This window comes from Phyllobates terribilis, unplaced genomic scaffold (assembly GCF_046119375.1).
Source record: "Phyllobates terribilis strain yellow unplaced genomic scaffold, ASM4611937v1 Scaffold_5__5_contigs__length_657084704, whole genome shotgun sequence".
In the NCBI taxonomy this organism is placed as follows: domain Eukaryota; kingdom Metazoa; phylum Chordata; class Amphibia; order Anura; family Dendrobatidae; genus Phyllobates; species Phyllobates terribilis.
In genome coordinates this window covers 461,286,862-461,308,728 of record NW_027362765.1, presented here as the reverse complement: position 1 = coordinate 461,308,728, position 21,867 = coordinate 461,286,862, and the positions used below count along the sequence as shown (strand labels likewise).

The 21,867-nt window shown below is 40.6% G+C and overlaps 1 protein-coding gene across 2 annotated transcripts; it reads left to right on the top strand.

The window, feature by feature from the left end:
- Positions 1-563: 563 nt before the first annotated feature.
- Positions 564-17,784, top strand: YBX3 (Y-box binding protein 3). 2 transcript variants are annotated; one of them, XM_073685391.1, is made up of 9 exons: positions 564-828; positions 1,279-1,342; positions 2,276-2,309; positions 5,783-5,872; positions 6,281-6,403; positions 12,074-12,168; positions 15,177-15,351; positions 15,483-15,543; positions 17,294-17,784. In XM_073685391.1, the coding sequence occupies exons 1-8, from the start codon at positions 729-731 to the stop codon at positions 15,540-15,542; spliced, it is 741 nt and encodes a 246-aa protein (XP_073541492.1). In that variant the 5' UTR covers positions 564-728; the 3' UTR covers position 15,543; positions 17,294-17,784. The 2 variants fall into 2 exon arrangements, with proteins under 2 accessions (XP_073541492.1, XP_073541491.1); XM_073685390.1 differs by having other exon boundaries at positions 15,483-15,567.
- The last annotated feature ends 4,083 nt before the right edge of the window (positions 17,785-21,867 follow it).

Below are 21,867 nucleotides of genomic sequence, written 5' to 3'. Positions count from 1 at the left end.
GTTAAGTATATAATTCCACATGTGTTAATTCATAGTTTTGATGCCTTCAGTGTGAAATAGTCAAGAAAATACAGAAAAATCTTTAAATGTGAGGGTGTGTCCAAACTTTTGGTCTGTACTGTATATGTATTATATACATTTTTTTGCTTAATCCAAAATAAAAGGTGAATATTGCTTAAAAAGCAGCTGTGATTTACCACATGGAAAATAATAATTCTCTATTTGACACAAACAGAAAAATCTAATAATGTAAAAATCTATTTAATATAAAAATTAAAAAATTATGCAATCATGAAAATCGCACTGGTCATTGTGACATGAAATGCTTCCAGGGGCAACAAAAGTCCTTCAACTATGATTCATCTTACAAAACAGAAGATGGCAGCTAACTTTTTTTTTTATCTGGCATGGTGGCTAATTCCAAAGTGACATAGAAAATTGCTGTGGTGCAACATAAGACCGAAATAAATCATCCTACTCATACTGCCGATGAGTAATCACATGGCATGTCTCTTTAAGAAAGGAGAGATGACGATGGGTGGACATTCCCCACCATATAAAAAACACTGAAGGGCCATTTTTAGGTCAGTAAGATCAGTGACAGAAAGAGAACAAGACCGATCGAGGAAAGAGATCCCTCGAACTACCATCTGCAATCCTCCCTGCCTCTCCTTCCCTCCTCTCCCAATACCATTTAGCAGGGAACAGAACAATAAGGATTCACAGTCATGAGCGAAGGAACAGCTGAAGAACCAAAGCCCAAAACTCCAGGGACTGAACCAAGTGCGGCTGCCCCTGGTGCAGGAGAAGTGGAGAGGAAAGTGTTAGGTGAGTATTGTGAACTAATTCTGCAGTTGTGTGAACTCGCACCGCACTACAACATGTTGATATTCCAGTTTGTTCTCTCCCTATTGTGAATTAATTACCTAATGTTCCTGTCATGGGCTATTTCTGATGTGGATGAATCCCATCTGTTCATCTACTCCCTGATAATATTTCATATGTGACATAGTCATGAATGAGAAGTGAAGACCATCTTCTATTATATTACCATCAGTCTTATGTTACATTATTATACAGCTTTCCTATAATTGTTAGAAAATATTTGCACATTCATATAATACCCTATCAATCAGCTTTACTATATGTACTAATGTACTAATATTTTAACTGTGCAAATATCCACCATACAGAGTTCTGAGCTTAAGGTATAAATATATTTTTAGATTTGGAAATACTATGGTACCATGAGTTTTGAAATCACACACTTTTTTACAGCAACGAAAGTCCAAGGGACGGTTAAATGGTTCAATGTAAGAAATGGCTATGGATTCATAAATCGGTAAGTTTTCAAACAAAACTGAATTATATTTGACTATACCTTGGATTAATATACACACTTAAAGGTTTTTTTGATCGCTGGGGGTCTGACCGCTAGGACCCCTAATGATCCTGAGAACAGGGGTCCCACCTGAATGGAGTGAAGGTCAAGCATGTGCACCTCTGCTCCATTCATTCTCAATACAAGAGCTAAAGATAGGAGGGTGTAGCACTCTGCTATCCCTGGCTGCCCCATTTTTCTAGTGCACATGAGAGCTTTACAGCCTCATACAACCTCTATGGCTAGACGTCTATTTAGTTCTACTATACCTTTCTATGACTTTGGTTTCATGAAGAGGTATACAGTGTTATGTATTCTTTCTGATTCCCGAATGGTGACATGTTTTGGACACCACCCAGAGCCCCATATGGCCACACATGGAATACCTATGGCTCTGTAGCACACAGCGGCAGGGAGTTCATGTGTCTCTCTATAGCCTCAATGCAAATGGCACAGCATAAATGAAGCCTAAAACCGGGGTACGAAATGTTCACATGACCGAATTGTAGCAGTATTTTCTCATCCATATTACAGCCTCAATTCCCAGTCTGATCATGGAAATACCAATGGGGTACAAATGACCTGGGAGGGATATATACATAAATCAAATACAAAGGGAAGAACCATAGCAAGTAACCCTAACAGGCAATACAAATTAACTTTTAATTAGTATAGGACCTGGAGTTAAATAGGGAGGTGGGGTGTGGGATGGTTCCAGTGGCTCAAATGACAATACTAACATTTTAGTTAGTCCAGTTTAGTTGTGCCCTGTTGGAGATTTTGCACTGTGGCCCACAAGCTTCAAGTTATTCCACTGCCCATCATCTTACAATTTCATCTCTATATTTCTCAATACAACTGTGTAAGATTTTTCTAATGTTATTATCTTTCTAGAAATGACACCAAAGAAGATGTCTTTGTCCACCAGGTGAGATGTAATGTAATCCTTTGTAATAATGTGAGGGTATGGCAGAGGTCTTATGAAAAGTTAAAGGAAGCCATAAGCACTTCCAGCAATCAGTATTTAGGCTGCGTGCACACGATGCGTTTTTCATGCGTTTCCGCAGCGGAAACGCATCAAAAACGCATGGTAATCCGCACCCCATGGTCCCCAATGGCATTCCGCAATGTCAATGCACATGCTGCGGATTTTTCCGCAGCATTTCTGCAGTGCTCATAAATCCGTAGCATGTTCATTAATTTTGCGGAAGCGCCGCCATTGACTTGCATTGAGACGCATAGAATCCGTGTCTGTACATTTGTTCAAGCGGGTACAAGCGGCGGGGCATCGGGGGTAAGTATAGCTTTATTTTTTTAATTTTTACGGTCACACTATATAAATCCATGCCGTTTGCATGGATTTATACAGTGTGACCTAGTTGTCAAGCACTTTCCAAGTGATGCTATCGCCTGGAAAGTGCTTGTCAGTCCGCATGCGGAAACACATGCATTAACGCATGTGGGTACGCATGTGAATCCGCATGTATTCTGCAGGAAAAACGCATGCACAATCTGCATGCGTTTTTTCTGCCAGGGAGATGCAGAAATGCTGCAAAAAAATTTCTGCTTCATTTCTGCATCGTGGGCACATAGCCTTAGGAAAGTGATTTACAGCAGTGTCTGTTCCCTGTAAGCGCTCGTTCAGATTGACGTGTTCTGTCCCTGTTAAAATCGGATCTCGCATGGACAAATGTTATTCTATAGGGCTGTTGAGATGACAGTTTTTTTAAAAAAACAGACCAGGTGACCGTATGAAAAAAAAAATCGCAGCATGAACCGGTCACTTCCTTATTTTGGATGAGACTCGCCTTTACAAGTATAAGTGTGTGCAACAAAACGGATCACATACGGATCATTCATATTATTTCTGGATACATTACGATTAGTAACATAGGAAACTGTATTTGGTCTTGTAAATTTTTTCAACTGCTGATGTATAAAAACGCATGCCATATGGAGGATGTCATATAGGAGTAAAAAATGGACAAACTGATGGCTGCAATAGGGATGAAAATCATCAATTTTTTCTGGATGAAAATTGTACGATTTTTCATGTACTCAAATGACCCTGGCCTTAAAAATATATATATATATATAATTATTTTTTTTTTTTTTTGTTCATCACTTTTTATTTGCCTAAGGCTGGGGTCACACGAGGGTATGTTCTCTCGTGCAAGAGAATCGGGCTGATTCAGCTAATGACACTCGGATCAAACTCTGTTAGAGTTTAGTGTCACCTTAGTGTGATCTGATTCTCTCGCATTAGAGAATCGCAGCAGGGGAAGACTGAGAACTTAATTTCTCCATTGCCTGGGTCCACAGTAATCAGACTGCACTTGGATGACATCCGAGTGCAGTACCAAGTTTCGCACACAACTATAGACTTACGGTGTATAGGTGCGTGCGATCCAAATCGACATGAGAAAATAATTGTTTATCTGCACTGCGCCATAGTATAACATTGGTCCGAGTGCATTTTTAATCGGACTGTACTTGTCTGATCTATGCGCTCGTGTGAGCGAGCCCTAAATCTTATTATATTGGTACTATATTGTTTTTTCGTAACTTTATCTACAAATCACCAGAATGTTTTATGGTTAGAGTAATGATTGATGTGTCGCTGACTTCATCCTTTCTGGATAGGCGTTTAGTGCTGATGAGTTAAAATAGAACACCATCCGCTGCCAGGTCTGTCAAAATGTAACTTGAGAAAGTCACTAACACTGAGAGAGGAGTGAAGGGTCAATTGGAGGAATCAATGGGACAAACTTGACTGAATAGTAGTAAACTCATGTTTCATGGCCAGAAAGACCCCAGACAATTCAGCATCAGAGCAAGATACTGTGGACAAGTGGAATGACAATGCCATTTATTTGTATGACGACACACTTTGCTTACCTTGGTAATGAGCAGTCTGTGTGACTGGAGGGGCTCCAACTTTCAAGTAGTGTTTCATTCCATTAGATGGCACAGAGCCTGTTATTCCTGCCGTCCTATGTAGCGGCACCTGTTCCCTTCACATACTGCCTGGTGCCTAGCACAGCAAAAGCGCTGATGAGGTGAACTTTATAGTCTGAGTTTTATGATGAAGCAGCTTCCCTTGTAATGATGCTCATCTTATTTAAAACTACTTGTCTTCATACTACATTGTTCGTGAAGATAAATTATACATATGAATTGTATGAAGAATTATTCTACTATACAGTGGTTTTAAAGGCCAGATTATACAGAAGTCAATTGTCTAGCGCCATCCACCAGCTTGTACACTCCATTGGAAGACATGGGAGTTTGTAGGATTGAGTTTAAAGAGGTTGTCCACTACTTTTTCATTGATGACCAATCCTTAGGATAGGTTATCAATGTCTGATCGGCCGATCAGTTGTTATCGGTGTCGGAGGTGGCAGCTGTCGGCCGGAAATACTCACTTGCGGAGCTGGCTGTCTACTTGTAGTGGCCGGGGCTTTGGTATTGCACATCCACCTCCTATTCAAATCAACAGGAGGCGGATATGCAGTACCCGGCCGCGACCACCATCAGAAGACGGCCAGCTCCGCAAGTGAGTACTTCCTGTCGGCAGCTGCCGCCATCGATAACAGCTGATCGGTGGGTGTGCTGGGTGATCAGACATTGGTGACCTATCCTAAAGATAAGTCATCAATGAAAACATAGTGGACAATCTCTTTAAGTTTACCTCTGACTGATTATGCAGTTTTTACTAATACATTATACCTATCTATACATTAGATAGACTTTTATCAAACCTGTTTAGATTTAGATGAGAGCATCTAATGTGTATGGGGTCTCCTAACTCTCCCTCTACATATGATGTCGGGGGTGATAAGGGTCAAGCAATTTGAATCCAAACACCTGATTCTTTTTTTGCTTCCGTTAGATAAGATGCTAGGAATAGACATAGACATACACATAAAGCATTGGCTGAGCTGAGTGTTTATATGTATAGGGAAACCACAGGACATAGGTGTCAGATGAATGGGCCTTCAGCCGACAACTATCTAAGGTTAATGGCACCTAAAGGAATTAAAATCAAATGTTCCATCTGCCGACACTGCAAGCTAGAAAGCATAATCGAGCATGCTATGGTTATCTCCCAAATGACTCATGATTGTATGAAGTTAAAGGGAACCTGTCAGTCGGTTCATGCTGCCCAAACCGGCCATGTATGTTTTTCTCTAAAACACTCCAGGATTTCAAAGAAAACATAGTTTGAAGAGCTGGCCGGGAACCATAGGAAAAGACTGGACAATTTTTGTGCCACCGCCAGACGGCTTCTCCCCGCACTGCTCTAGCTGATTGATATACTGTATATATCAGTATGTATATGACACGTGAATGACGTCTTAGTATATCATTTTCTAAAATGTCATGTATTCTATTTCACAGACAGCAATCAAGAAAAATAATCCTCGCAAATACCTGCGGAGTGTAGGGGATGGAGAGGTGGTGGAGTTTGATGTTGTTGCTGGGGAAAAGGTAAATCGCTCTGTCTGGCTCTCTATTTTAAAGTGTGTAATATTCACAGGACATGTGACATAATCTGAGATATAAGAAGTAGACAAAACTTTTTGTTACTATTCAAAATTATTTTTTTCTTGATTTGCTCCGTTCAGCTGTTGCAGTTTGTTCTATGCGCTTGCACAGCTCCTTTAAACCCTTGTTTGCTGCGCTGGTGCAGCTACGGTAGACAGGGGAACAAGCGACCATGGGGGTCCAGTGGTCAGACCCTCATTATCCGACATTTATAGCCTAGTGGCTAAGTGATACATCTTTTTGGCCAGAACACCCCTTTTCGGTTCTGTATTATCATGATTCATGACATCATTAATCTGCAGTGTGTCTGATAGAGAAAATTAATTGTGTTTTCAAAATTAATATTTTTAGGGCGCCGAAGCAGCTAATGTAACAGGCCCTAAAGGAGCTCCTGTCCAGGGTAGTCGTTATGCTGCTGATCGCCGTAGATATCGCCGCGGTTATTACGGACGCAGAAGAGGACTTTCGAGGGAGGTATGTAATGGGTGACAATAGTTGTGTTTTTGTTTTATACTTTTTAATAGTGTGTGTGAATATGTCCTATTTACAAGGATACAGAAACAAAACCTTATGTCTAGAATTAATACTTTACAATACAAATTGTTAATATATGATGCACACATGGGCTCTGCAAATATGCGCTATACTGAAATAATGACTATGGCAATGAAGTTGTATCCCAGTTGTCAGATCACTATTTGCAAAGTGGTTCAGATTATGTAGTAACAGCCAAAAGACTAAACCAAAAAAACACATGGAGCTATAGGGTTGTCCAATATTGTAGATATTTACATGCCGTTCCCCTCATTAGGCCTTCTTGACAGGTCAGTATAAAACACATACGTGAAAAAACAATACCCGTGTCAGCAGTGTTTACCATCAGTGTGTCATCCGTGTGTCCATGTTTACCATCAGTGTGTCATCCGTGTGTCCATGTTTACCATAAATGTGTCATACGTGTGTCCATGTTTACCATTAGTGTGTCATCCATGTGTCCATGTTTACCATCAGTGTGTCATCCGTGTATTTCCGGTATGGATAAAGAACAAAATAAATTACAAAACTTCTCCTATACTTTGCAATGTTAGGGTATGTGCACAAGATGCAGAAATGCTCAGGATTTTTTCCTGAGCGTTTCTGTATCTCTCTGGCAGGAAAAAACGCATGCGGATTGTACATGCGGTTTCCTGCCAGGGACATGCGGAAATGAAGCGGTCTTCACTTTCATTTCCGCATGCGGGTTGACAAGCGCTTCCCAAGCGATTTTAGCATCACTTGGAAAGTGCTTGTCAACTTCACACTATATAAATCCATGCAACCGGCATGGATTTATATAGTGTGTTGAATGTCAAAAAAATAAAAAATAAATATATACTTTACCCTCTGATGGCCCCCGGTGTCCTGCTTCGCTCGGTCCCAGCTGCCGGCAGTGAAGACTTTAGGACCTTCCGACGTCAGCGTCACATGACTCTGACGTCAGCGAAGGTCCTTCATTCAACCGCGAAGTGCCCGGGAAGCCAGCAGGAGCGCTGCGCGGGCCGTCAGAAGGTGAGAATATATATATTTTTTATTTTATTCTTTTTTTTTTTAATGGTACCTGGGTCTGGATGAGAGTCCTCTCCTCCACACCCGGGTACCATCCGCACATTAGACCGCATGAAAAGCGCATCAACATATACAGTGATGCGGATTCCATGCGGTCTAATGCAAGTCAATGGCGGCAAAAGAGCAGCGTTTCCGCAAAATTAATTGACATGCTGCGGATTTTTGACCGCAGCGTTTACGCTGCGGAAAAATCCGCATCATGGGCACAGCACATGCGGATTTCAATTGGGGAACATTGCTGCCCTTCTACCATGCGTTTTTCATGCGTTTCCGCGGCGTTTACGCAACTGCAAAAACGCCGCGGAAACGCATGAAAAACGCATCGTGTGAACTCAGCCTTACACACGGATGGCACACAGATGCTGTATGTGTTTTTTACGGATCCATAGACTTGTATTGGCCCTTGTTATCCGTGTTGCTGGTAAAAAACGGACATGTCTCCGTGTGTTTCGCATGGACACGCGGTCTGTGTAAAAACATGGACATGTGCACAGCAGCATAGGTTATAATGGGTACGTGTAGTGTCCATGAGAAAAAAACAGCTATCACAGATACTGGAAACACGAACATGTGAAGGAGGCTTTGAATGGGTTTTCCCACAAATAAAAGTTAATTTGAATCAATAGATCTTGGAATAATAATAGCTTCCACAATTGGATGTGTTTAAATTAAATGTTCCTGTGCTGAGATAATCTTATAAATGTGTCCCTGCTGAGTACTGTGTAATGGCTGTGTCTGACTGTACAGGGACATGGTCTGATCCTACCACATCTCCTGTGCAGGGGAGGAAGCAAAAGAGTATACAGTAGACATTACTGCAGGGGGTCGCAGCTGTTTTTTCTGTGAGGTAAAACATTTCCTTGTCTGTTTTTAAACAAGGTTTTACTTCAAAGAAAGAATCAGCTGTGATCCCCTGCTGTAATGTCTGTATACTCTTTTCCTTCCTCCCCTGCCCAGGAGCTGTGGTATGATCAGACCATGTTCCTGCACGGTCAGACACAGCCATTACACAGTACACAGCAGGGGCACATCTATAAGATTATCTCTGCACAGGAACATTTTATTTATACACATCCAATTGTGGAACTTATTATTATTCCATGATCTATTTATTTAAATTAACTTTTGTTTGTGGGAAAAACCCTTTAAACATGGCTCTAAATTTCTGCAATATTTTCTTTTTCATGGCTGACTGCTCACAAGGGGACTCCTGCGCAAGTAATTGAGCCACTTAATTAAATGACAAACTTTTCTTTCTCGGCCACGGGATACACCTGAGCTGCCACACATACAGTACAGACCAAAAGTTTGGACACACCTTCTCATTTAAAGATTTTTCTGTATTTTCATGACTATGAAAATTGTACATTCACACTGAAGGCATCAAAACTATGAATTAACACATGTGGAATTATATACTTAACAAAAAAGTGTGAAACAACTTAAAATATGTCTTATATTCTAGGTTCTTCAAAGTAGCCACCTTTTGCTTTGATGACTGCTTTGCACACTCTTGGCATTCTCTTGATGAGCTTCAAGAGGTAGTCACTAGAAATGGTCTTCCAACAATCTTGAAGGAGATCCCAGAGATGCTTAGCACTTGTTGGCCCTTTTGCCTTCACTCTGCGGTCCAGCTCACCCCAAACCATCTTGATTGGGTTCAGGTCTGGTGACTGTGGAGGCCAGGTCATCTGGCGTAGCACCCCATCACTCTCCCTCTTGGTCAAATAGCCCTTACACAGCCTGGAGGTGTGTTGGGGGTCATTATCCTGTTGAAAAATAAATAATGGTCCAACTAAACGCAAACCGGATGGAATAGCATGCTGCTGCAAGATGCTGTGGTAGCCATGCTGGTTCAGGATGTCTTCAATTTTGAATAAATCCCCAACAGTGTCACCAGCAAAGCCCCCCCACACCATCACACCTCCTCCTCCATGCCTCACGGTGGGAACCAGGCATGTAGAGTTCATCCGTTCACCTTTTCTGCGTCGCACAAAGACATGGTGGTTGGAACCAAAGATCTCAAATTTGGACTCATCAGACCAAAGCACAGATTTCCACTGGTCTAATGTCCATTCCTTGTGTTCTTTAGCCCAAACAAGTCTCTTCTGCTTGTTGCCTGTCCTTAGCAGTGGTTTCCTATCAGCTATTTTACCATGAAGGCCTGCTGCACAAAGTCTCCTCTTAACAGTTGTTGTAGAGATGGGTCTGCTGCTAGAACTCTGTGTGGCATTGACCTGGTCTCTAATCTGAGCTGCTGTTAACCTGCGATTTCTGAGGCTGGTGACTTGGATAAAGTTATCCTCAGAAGCAGAGGTGACTCTTGGTCTTCCTTTCCTGGGGCAGTCCTCATGTCAGCCTGTTTCTTTGTAGCGCTTGTTGGTTTTGGCAACTGCACTTGGGAACACTTTCAAAGTTTTCCCTATTTTTCGCACTGACTGACCTTCAATTCTTAAGGTAATGATGGCCACTCGTTTTTCTTTACTTAGCTGCTTTTTTCTTGCCTTAATACAAAATCTAACAGTCTATTCAGTAGGACTCTCAGCTGTGTATCCACCAGACTTCTGCACAACACAACTGATGGTCCCAACCCCATTTATAAGGCAAGAAATCCCACTTATTAAACCTGACAGGGCACACCTGAGAAGTGAAGACCATTTCCGGTGACTACCTCTTGAAGCTCATCAAGTGAATGCCAAGAGTGTGCAAAGCAGTCATCAAAACAAAAGGTGGCTACTTTGAAGAACCTAGAATATAAGACATATTTTCAGTGGTTTCACACTTTTTTGTTAAGTATATAATTCCACATGTGTTAATTCATAGTTTTGATGCCTTCAGTGTGAATGTACAATTTCCATAGTCATGAAAATACAGAAAAATCTTTAAATGAGAAGGTGTGTCCAAACTTTTGGTCTGTACTGTACATAATTTGAGTTAAATTAACAAACAAAACAGGTAAAGCAATGGAGCTGATATAGATGTCATAGCTTTAACTTTTAAATGACTGTGAATCGCGTCTTCCTGGAAATGAACGAGTAGATGAAAAAATTAACCGCAGCAGCTGCTGTTGTTGAAAGTCTAAATTTGTCTCAGACTGTGTGAGGAGTAGAAACAGATGCTCCGGATTATAAGAGAAAAAGGAGCGTGAAAGCACAGTCAACTTCAGCAACTCAGATTACAAGCACACTTGTCTAAGGGTCATGCCACAATGACTGGTCATGTTTAAAGGGCTGGGGACGTGCTTGATGGTCAAGCCCATCTAATACTATAGCCATATTTAGAAATAATTGTGGATATGAATAATCTCTCTATATATGTATTCATGTCTGACAACTCAAACCTTTGCATGTCAAGTTGGGTCTTTGCAGAATTTTTGAGCTTTTCCGTATCAAGTAATATATTGATGCTAGACCGTAAAACTATTTTCAAAGAGACATTTATTGAAAGCTTTTCTTCTTATTATTCCAAACTCCATCTAGACTAAATCTGATGGCTGACCATGCCTGTTTATTACCATAAAAAGAGGGGATACGCAGCTGCTATACAACTTTGTTTTCCCTTATGTCTGGGTTGAATAAATAATTAAAGGGGTTGTCCTACGAACAATGTTTATCTTAATCAATAGATCTTGGAATAATAATAATTTCCACAATTGGATGTGTTTAAATAAAATGTTGCTGTGCTGAGATAATCTTATAAATGTGCCCCTGCTGTGTACTGTGTAATGGCTGTGTCTGACCGTGCAGGAACATGGTCTGATCATAACACATCTCCTGGGCAGGGCGGGGGGAGAAAGTATGCAGACATTACAGCACATGATTGCAAATAAATTTTCTTTGAGGGAAAACATTTTTTAAAAACAGGCAGGGAAATGTTTTACCTCACAAAAAGAATCAGCTGTGATCCCCTGCTGAAATGTCTGTATACTCTTTTGCTTCCTCCCCTGCCCAGGAGATGTGGTATGATCAGACCATGTTCCTGTAGGGTCAGACACAGCCATTACACAGTACACAGCAGGGGCACATGTATAAGATTATCTCAGCACAGGAACATTTTATTTAATCACATCCAATTGTGGAAATTATTATTATTATAAGATGTATTGATTAAAATCAACTTTAAAATTAACTCTGTTCATGGGAAAACCCCTTTAACAATAGCAGCATTTACAACCCTTGTTTCACCCAACAGAACACAGTAGGCTTCATAATAAATATGACATTGCAGACGAATTGGGGCAAGTGGTGACAAAATCTTACATTTGTGCACAGCTGGATCAAGAGGTTCCAAAGAAAAAAATTAGTGCCTCCTACCCATTAACAGTGCCATCATCGATTAATCTTGATTCAGCTCTCACTCTTAGAAAAACCAGTTGTTTCATTTTTCCAATATAGTTTGGAAAATGAAATCTGAGCTCCTGATGTTTGGATACTACAACGTTGTATTAATTAAATCATAATTATATTTCCTTCTTACATAACACAACACTGTACAAATGTTTAGACCTGATAATTAAGATGGTCCTTTACCATACTACAGGGAGGTGACGGTGAGATCAAAGACAGTGTCCTTGAAGCAAGCCCAACCCAGCAACCACTTCGCCAGCCAACCAACTACAGAGCAAGGTATCGTAGGTAGGTCCTTCAAAGTATTAATCTGTATTTTTATTATCTATCTAATTATTATTATAGTCATTTATTTTCTATGAAAGTGTCTGGTGTTCAAATAACATTAGCTCATTATTATTGTAATTCTCTTCCAAATACTAATTACTGAATATTGAATAATGTGGTATAATATTTCCATCAGACTATATTCTGACAATTCAGCAAATTATATACAGAATTCTCTACAGAATAATTGGGGCAGATTTTCTAATCCAAAAGTTTATTGGAGTTAATTGCACCAAATTAATTCAATTGTGCAAGCCTCTGGTGCATTTTGGGCTGAAGAAAATGAAATAATGTGCATTAAAAAAATTCTGTATTTAGAAAATGAGAAAGTTGCTGAACATACCCCTTCACACTTTTCTCTCCGTGTGCCATAATTTGCAACTTTTTTATGCCAAAAACCTGATGAAAATTCACAGGTCTATTAAGTCTGGCTAAGGCTGCTTTCAGCCTTTCCTATACATGTGATGGATACCTTTAAAATATCTTTTTAGTGATTTTTTTTTTTAGTACATTCTGTAATTTGGACACTATTACCTTAGTTTGGTATTCCTTTGCATCTGAAAATTCATGTATTCCTTGCATTCAGTTGTGTCAAGTGATCCCCTAGGATTGATATGCCTTTATGTTCTCTCAAGTGAGACACTATCTCAGTCTGCGATGGGAGATAGAAACTCCTATCCTAGTTACAGATGATGATTAGACAGATCCTATGTAAATCTCTATTAAATGTCTAAATAAATTTCTTTATTAACAACATTGTGGATGGGATTATAGGTATAATATCTGTTTTTGATGATCACACATAACTGTCCAAGGCAATAAAAGCTAAGCTTGATTGTATAATATTACCAAAATTACCTTGTCCTGTATTTACACTACATGTACGTAAACTAGTGATAACTAAATAAGTTAAGGATTATGTATTCTAGTTACAAGTAAGATAAGCAGCAGTACTCTGTGTCAAACAGCCGCTACTGTTGCAAAGAAGAGTTTACGATTACGATGCATAGAAATAGATAACAACCCGGGATGCCATTGTAATATTACCCCTCTATAAAGCCCTTATAAGGCCAGATCTTGAATATGGGATCTAGTTTTGGGCTCCACATTCTGAAAAGGATATTGGAAAGCTAGAAAGGGTACAAAGGCGGTAACTAGATTTATTAAACTATATCGGATATCTTTCTTATAATGATAGGTTACAAAAATTAGGCCGGTCCAGGTTGCAAAAAGGTTCCTCAGAGGTGATCTAATTTCCATTTATTAATAAATGTGTGGACAATAAAAAGGACTGGTACATGATTTATTCCTTCCAAAGACCTTCCAAAAGACCAGGGGTCATTCATTATGTGTAGAGGAAAGGCGATTTAGACAGCTAAATAAGAAAAGGTTCTTTATCTTTACAGTTCGAGCCGTCAGACTACAGAACGCCCGACCACAGGAAGTAGTAATGGCAGATAATATATCAGCATTTAAAAAAGGGCTGGATGCTTTCCTCATAACAAATGGCATTGAGGGATATTATAATCTAGCGATAAATGTATTATTGACCTAGAAAGGTTGAACTGGATGAATGTGTGTAACTCTGTAACAGTTCAGCCTCCCTCACTGCATACTTATATCACCTTATTGAAAGCACCACTCCTGCGTTTTTTCTTTTTTATTTCACTGCCAGAGTGGTATTACTAATGGCTGTTTCCTGCCCTTAGTAAAATACTTAGCAGCCACTGTCTTCTGCTCTTCCCAGCGCCGCTCTGGTCCCACTCTGCAATCTTGTGATCGCAGCTCCAGAAGTCAGGAGGAACGGTCACAACCTCTCCATGTAAGTCTATGAGAGTCTCGTTCTTGCTCTCATAAACTTACATTGAGAAGGGACATTGGAGCGATCCGGAAGGTCACAAATGGCAGAAGACGACCAGAGCGGTGCTGAGAACGGAAGAAGACAGCTGGTAAATATTTTAGTATGGGCTGAACATGCATTAGTGATACCACGCCGGTGGAGAAATAAAAAAAAAAATGCCGGAATGGTGCTTTAAGCGAATATGAAGGAGATGATAATCACAGATGGTACTGACACTAGATGCCCATGTGATACTGTCCTGATGCATCATGAGATTTATTGCTGAGGATAGAAAAATCAAGTGTAGGTTGAAACCTACAAATTTGGGTGGAACCTAAAGAGAAGGCAGAATGGCAGGAAAGTACGTATACTATAGACAAATGGGGGTGCAGAGATGGGAAAAAAAAAACCTGGACTGCATTTTGAGCAGATTCCACTGTGTAGGACCCCATAGGCTACCATCTCATCTTAGAATAAACAAATACTGTTTGCCATGTTTATTTTCTTTATACTGCATGTTGCTGTATGGCATAAAGCAAAAGACTGCACTATTTCATACAGCAGAAAAAAAATTGTGGTACCGTATACCAGGCCGAAGGGCAGATGCAATTATCCATTTGCATGCAGCTTTGCTGTTGTTAATGGCACATTTCTGATTACAAGGGTAAAGTGCTGTTGACAATGATTTTAATATCTTCATAAAATATGTTCTCAGAGCATCTGTTTAGACCAATAGTCAGAAATGAATGTTTGTGTACCCAATCATTGGCCCTTCTAAAAAGGCCTTCTAGTTTGTAGATGCTGTGTTGTTGGTTTTGTCTCTTAAGGGCAACCACTGTCCAAATGCTCTACTTTGGCACTATGACATTGTATAGTGGGTCCTCCCTCAGGTGGACATGGTTTCTCCATGTATTTCATGGATGGCCATTCATTTCAATGGTCGTCATGTAATACATGTACAACTGGCTTTAATTTCCCCAGGCGAAAACCATGTTTTTTTTTAGACGTTAAACACATTAATATCAGCTCTTCACCAGGCTGGGTTCATTATCATAGAAGGCTTTTATGGTAGAACAACACATTGGAGCTGTTACTACATTTCAACATCTATAAATATATTTTCCCACAGACCTATGACTCAGTCCAGAACTCTTCCACCTCCTGGAGAAAATGAGAACAAGGAAAACCAATATGAGACAGGGGCTCCAGATCAACAAAACCGACGTGGTTTCCGAAGACCATACAACTACCGGCGTCGTCCCAACCAAGGGAGTGCTCTAATACAGGGAACTAAGGAGGCCAAGGTATAATTTCTCTGGTCTACACTAAAGATATACTGTATGTTATGCTGTGAGCTTGCTATCCTATTACCATAGTAGTTAATGATGTGTTTAATGCTGATGTGAATATAATTTGTCTTATCTCTGCACTGTAGCCAACTGAGACCACAGCTGAGAAGCCCGTGCCAGTGGCTGAGAAAAGCAACGCTGTGTAATGTGAGTGACCCGATCTTCCATCATGTAAGTGATATGGTCAGTTTCAGTTACAAAATATGCAGTTGCTTCTGTGCCTCTGACCACCTTAAACAGGACTATGATGATGATATGATCCAATGCAGGGGTGAACATATCATTGGTGCAACCTGTGCAGGCGCACAGGGGCCCAAGAGGTAAGGGGCCACTACCACCTCCGAAGCAGGTGGAATTGTGCATTATGATGAGCTATTGGACTGCAAAGGGCCCTTCCTGTTCTTGCACAGGGGCCCTTCCTGTCTGTTTCCCGCCAGTGATCCAATGATCCAAGTTTCATCACAGAAAGACAAAATGATCATTTTTATCTTATTTTGTCCATATACACCAAAAGTGTAAAGGTAGATAATACTTGTTATATAAAATAGTTATTTTTTTTAAATAACTGGAAATCTGTACCTGAAATCAGTAGTGTAGGGCTGACCACAGACACGCTTTCCTGGGTGCAAAATCCCTAGGAGTGCAATATTTCAAAAGTAAGAAAAGGTAGCACTTCCCTTTTTTTAAATTTTACACCCCAAAGAAGTGGTGTTATTAGCGATAAAGATCCGGTGTAATGCACATATTCCAAAATTTTGGCTGGGTGACCCGGAGCTCGGCCACTCGTATTGGAATCATCATCACACAGATATAGTTGAATCCTGTGGTAGAGCAGGGGACCATGGGCTATCTCTCCCTTCATGCTCTAATCTGTTGCGACCCCACACAGGCAACGCAAGCGCAATGACGTCACTTTGTTGCTCCGCATGTGGTGACCTGCTTTATGTGTATAGGGGATGAGAGGACTCACTCACCCGTATTAGGAGAGTATAAACTTTTATTTATTTTTTTTGTATGGGGTGGCATAACGGTGTCATTATTACCTTTGCAGGAGACACTATAGGCATTACAATAACAAAGCAATAATACTTTCTGAAGTATCACTTAGGGGGCAATATTTGCTTCATAGGGGTTGTTCGGTCAAAACCAATAAGTCTGCAGGCAGTCTGTGTGATTGCAGACTTATGAATCCCCCCAGCGGAAGCACTGTGCGCTGTGGGGATTCACCGGTTTCAGACTCGGTAACGAAGGGTATGTATGCGTTATACATACTCCCGGCCAGTGGGCGCAGCCTTGCTCTCCATACACTTGTATGGAGCGAGGCCGCGCCCTCTAGTTGGACACGCCCACTGTTCGGCCACGTCTCTAGACGGGGCGCGGCCACGGCTCAATATGACTGTATGGAGCAAGGCCGCTCCCACTGGCCGGGGGTATGTTTAACTCATACATACCCTCCGGTCCTGGGTCAGAAACAGATGAATCCCCGCAGTGCACAGTGCCTGCACTGGGGGGATTTATAAGTCTGCAGTCACACAGAGTCACTGCAGACTTTTCGGCTTTGACCGGACAACCCCTTTTAGTGGACACTATTTGTTGAGGGCATCATTACTGCCAACTCATGCTATGCCATTACCTAGAAAGGCCGCCTTGCAATGTACAGTACCCTTAGTCAATTATTTGCTTTGGTGTATGAAAAGAACCCCAAGCAACCCATGTAAACTCCATGCAGATGTTGATTTTGGTCAAATATGAACAAAAGACACTAGCGCTGCAAGGCAACAGTGCCACCATGCTGTTCATATACATCGATTACTACCCTGTAAAATGCAGTGAAATGTATTATTCAGTTCTGAGATGCAAAGTAATTGTGTAAATTTTGATACAATTTTCCTTTTAGGCACAATGTGAGCAGAAGAAAGAAGAACCTTAAATGTGGCCACTAAGTAGTACTAATGCTAGAAGTTCGAAAGTTGCCTGTTAATTAGGAGGAGGACACTCAATCTCTTTGCTATTCAGCTTGCCTGCTGCAGATTTCTGCACTGTGAACAACTGGTGTTTTCCAATGTCAGCATGCCAATGTCAGAAGTAAATATATATCATTTTTTTTAATATGTGCAGAAGAGATAACGAAGACTGTATGTCAAAGATCCATTTGATTGCATTTTAAAAAGGTATTGTAAATGTATTGGGTTAAGAAAATGAATTTCCAGCTTGTGCAGCAGCTTTGAACAACCTTTCCCCTCCTGGCTGATGCTCATCTGATGACATCATGGGCCATATATTGACCTTAGTTCACAGATACATTTTTGACAAGTTTGTTATTTTGCACAAGCCAAAGACCACCTTCAGACGCCTTGAAATAAAATCTATAATTTTGAAAAATTATAATGTGTTTTGTTCATTGAGCTCTGCTAAAATATAATGCAGATTTTGGTGCAGGATTTCTCTTCATCCTATTCCTGGATGAAGGGGATTGATCATACATGCTCTATTATAGTGTGTAGCGTTCTCCTAGAAAAGAAGACAACTGTAGACCAATGTAATTCAAAGTGTTCAACTTTACCCTTCTTCACATACAGTGATGCAGACATTTTCCAGGTTACTATTACTTTAACAGGCGCAATACACTTGCTGGTTACAACAGTTAATGCAGATAATCTTAACCATGTCAGTACATACAAGGTGTCATCCTCCTGGCCAAAATCAAGAGCAAAGATGTGGGGTTTAAAGAGTTTTGGTGTCCCTTTTATCTCTCAAGATATTGCTTGTGGCGAAGGTAACAAAAATCTATATTCTTGTATCAGATAGAAAAAAAAATAAAGGGGTTATCCACTGCTAGGACAACCCTTTATCAATTTGAATGTTTGGCGCCGATAAAAAAAAAACACTTATACCCACCTTCCGTGCCGGCGCCATTCCAGCGGTGTCAGCACTCGCGTTCCCGGGGTTCTCGTGCGGTTGTTATGACACAAGAGCCCTGTGCCCAATCAGCGCCGGCTTCACTGTCCCCGCCTTTCGACAAATCAAGCATTAACAGGAAGCCAGGGCTACGGCTGCTCTTTCTACTCCTGTTGATTATATATACGTCCGAAGGTGGGAACAGTGACGCCAGTGCTGATTGGGCGCAGGGCTCATGTGTCATAACAATTGCACGAGAGCCCCAGGAACGCGAGTGCTGACATCGTTGGAACGGCGCCAGCACGGGAAGAGAGTATGTGTTTTTATTTTATCGGTGCTAAGGGGTTTTCCTAGTAGTGGACAAACCCTTTAATTATATTCACCTATTTAATACTTTTAAATATACATAGTGATGTCTGAGATACTAAGAAGCTACAATGCAGTGTTGCTCATTTATTTGTCTGTACAGGTGTCTGCTTAGCTCCACAATCAGAAAGACATTTTTCATTTTCTACTCAAACCCAGTTTTTTTGTGCTATGGTCCCATTATTGCTTACTGTCCAGAAATTCCAGAACAGTCCATAAAAATAGAACACTTTTTCAACTGTCTGTAAAAAAAAAATGCAATGCTTCCATGATTTTTTTCAAAACTGGAAAAAGATTGTACAAATTATTCTTATTCAAAATATTATCAGAATTCTGTATTAGACATGCAGTACTGTGCAAAAGTATTAGGCAGATGTGGGAAAAATGCTGCAAAGTAAGAATAATAGACGTGTTAATAGTTTATTTTTATCAATTAACAAATGCAAAGTGAATGAACAAAATCGATATTTGGTTTGACTCCACTTTGCCTTCAAAACAGCATCAAAGCATCAATTTTTGTAGGTACGCATGCACACAGTTTTTGAAGAAACTCAGCAGTCAGGGTGTTACACACATCTTGTAGAACTAGCCACAGATCTTATGTGGATGTGGGATTTGCACAAATTTTCATGTAATCCCACACAGTCTGGATGATGTTCAGATGATGGCTCTGTGGTAGACACTTGGGACTGTACCAAAGAAGCGAGAACAATGACAATATCAAAAGCTAGAGGGAATAACCTAAGACTAACATCCTCCATAATCTGAACCTCGCACCTCCATCTCCAAGGCTTCTCTCGTGCTGCGCCAGTCTACTGGAATGCATTACCCCAAACGATCTGACTAATATCTAGCCCTCATCTTTTTAGGCTTGCTTTAAAAACACATCTCTTTAGACCGGTCTATCACCTCAACTCACTCACCTAACTCTCCCCTGTTCCCTCCTTCTAAATGTTAATCATAATCTGCTCCCTCCTATTCATCTGTCTCCACATCCTCTGTGCACTCAATATCACACGGTAACTGCACCTAGACAGATATTGGCTGATGACCGAATTTTGCAGCTTTAAATGAAAAGCCTGATTTATTTAATGATGGCCGGATCTACCTACTGTGTCCCCTTATTTCCTTATAGATTGTAAGCTTGCGAGCAGGACCCTCACTCCTCCACTATCTGGTGAGTTATGTGTTACTTTGTATTGAATTTAATGTCTGTTTATGTCCCCGCTTAATTGTAAAGTGCTGTGGAATTATTATTATTAATTATTATTATTATTATAACCAAGGTCAAGTCAAGGGGATAAGTCAGAGATGTAAGGCAAAAGATATACCATAGAGTCCAGGGTCAAATCCCAAAAGGCATCCAATGGATTAATCATCAGAGTAGAGGGCTCAAGAGACAGGGAAGGATACAGAATATCATTCAGAATAAAGCACACCAGTAGCAATGTGAGCAATGCTATAAACAGGTGTAAGTTGGGAATTTAATTAGGCTTTAATTGGGTATTATACCCATCCTGCCATTGGTTCACCGATTGACAATAGCCATTGATTGGACAGCAGGACCCAATATACCCAAAGCAAGGAGGAGCTTATGGGTGCATGACTGGGCTGTCATAGCAGTGTAATGAACTGAGTGGCAAACATAACGCCTAGTGATACAGCATTCCCTCCTGCTGAGTCAGAACCTCAGAGGAAGCTCTGAGAACTAGCTCTAACCTGAAGACATCCCTGGTTCCTCTTTCAATAGCTGACCTGCTGTGATATCATTGTTGCAGTGTGACACACATGTGACATTGCGCCGGGCTGGCAAATCAAAGGAAGTACCGTAGATGCTGGCAGGTAAGAGGCGGTTTTCAGGGGGGTACCGTCAAGCGGCCACACATTACTGACATTGGCGATTGTACCAAATTCAGGCTACACCAGTGCACTTTAGAACATTATTGATCTTAAAGTCTATCAATTCTTTGCAGGTGTCCAATGTACTGTATGTTAGATTGTGCTCATTGCTTCCGGTGTTTTGCTTCTGATGTGGTTTGCTAGCTGTAAGGCATGTAATATAGTATCTTTAGACAAAAGTTGGCTATCAAAGGGATACAAAAAAATGTAATGGGCATAGGTTGATTGAATCCTATGGATGTGATAGATTATACACATTGTATATTTTTATACAAAATTACTAGTGATGAGCGAGTATGTTTTGTTAACCCTTTCGACGAGTATGCTCGGCCGAGCACCAAGTATTTATAGCGTGCTCGGTGATATGTTTGAATCACTCCCGTGTGCATGATTTGTGACTTTTTGACAGCTTTGATACATGTGAGGAATGTCTGCTTCTTACACATTCCTCACATGTATTAAAGCTGTCAAACCGTCGCAAATCATGCACACGGGAATGATTCAAACATATCACCGAGCAGCTGTAAATACTCGGTGCTCAGCCGAGCATACTCAGCAAAAGGGTTAACAAAACATACTCGCTCATCAATAAAAATTACTTTTTACGTACCGTAAATGGGTTGTACAGGCTTGAGACAAAATTCCCTGCACTTTGATTGATAGCCTGCTCTGCAGCATCTGTATGCAGAGGCAGCTGTCAATTAATGTGCTGGAGAGTGAGCAGTGACAGGAGTCGAGCAGCTACAAGGAGGATATAAGTTAATTTTCTCCCTGTACCCGTTGCTCCAATAAGGCAGCTGGCAGAAATTTAATTTGCCCTAGATTAGCCCTATATCTGCAGATTAACCCTATATCTGCAGATCAGAAAAATATTTTTTTTTAACATGACTGGCTCCCTTTTAAATTCTGTAAAGAAAATAAGCAGAGGAACACCTAATTTCTGTAGTTCAGCAACGAGCCTATCATTTGTAATTAACGTGATGGTTAGCAACTATACATTAATAATAAAAAGTTGCAAAAATAAAAAGTGTTAAAATATGTCGCAAAATAAGTCACCATAAACATTATTAAAATGTCCTATATTAAAATACTTTCTGCATAAGGACAAGTTCATATAACCTAAAGTGACTGGTTACAGCATACACCTCGGCCCCTGGAGCCTTGCACTTGAGAGATAAACAAAGGTAACATGACACAGAGCAGCCTGTGACTCCTGTAATCATATACCTGAGTACGTGGATTTGAATAGGACCGTGCTGCTCTTAAGGTAGACCGGGAGCTTCAAGTAATAATACAATATGATCTCAT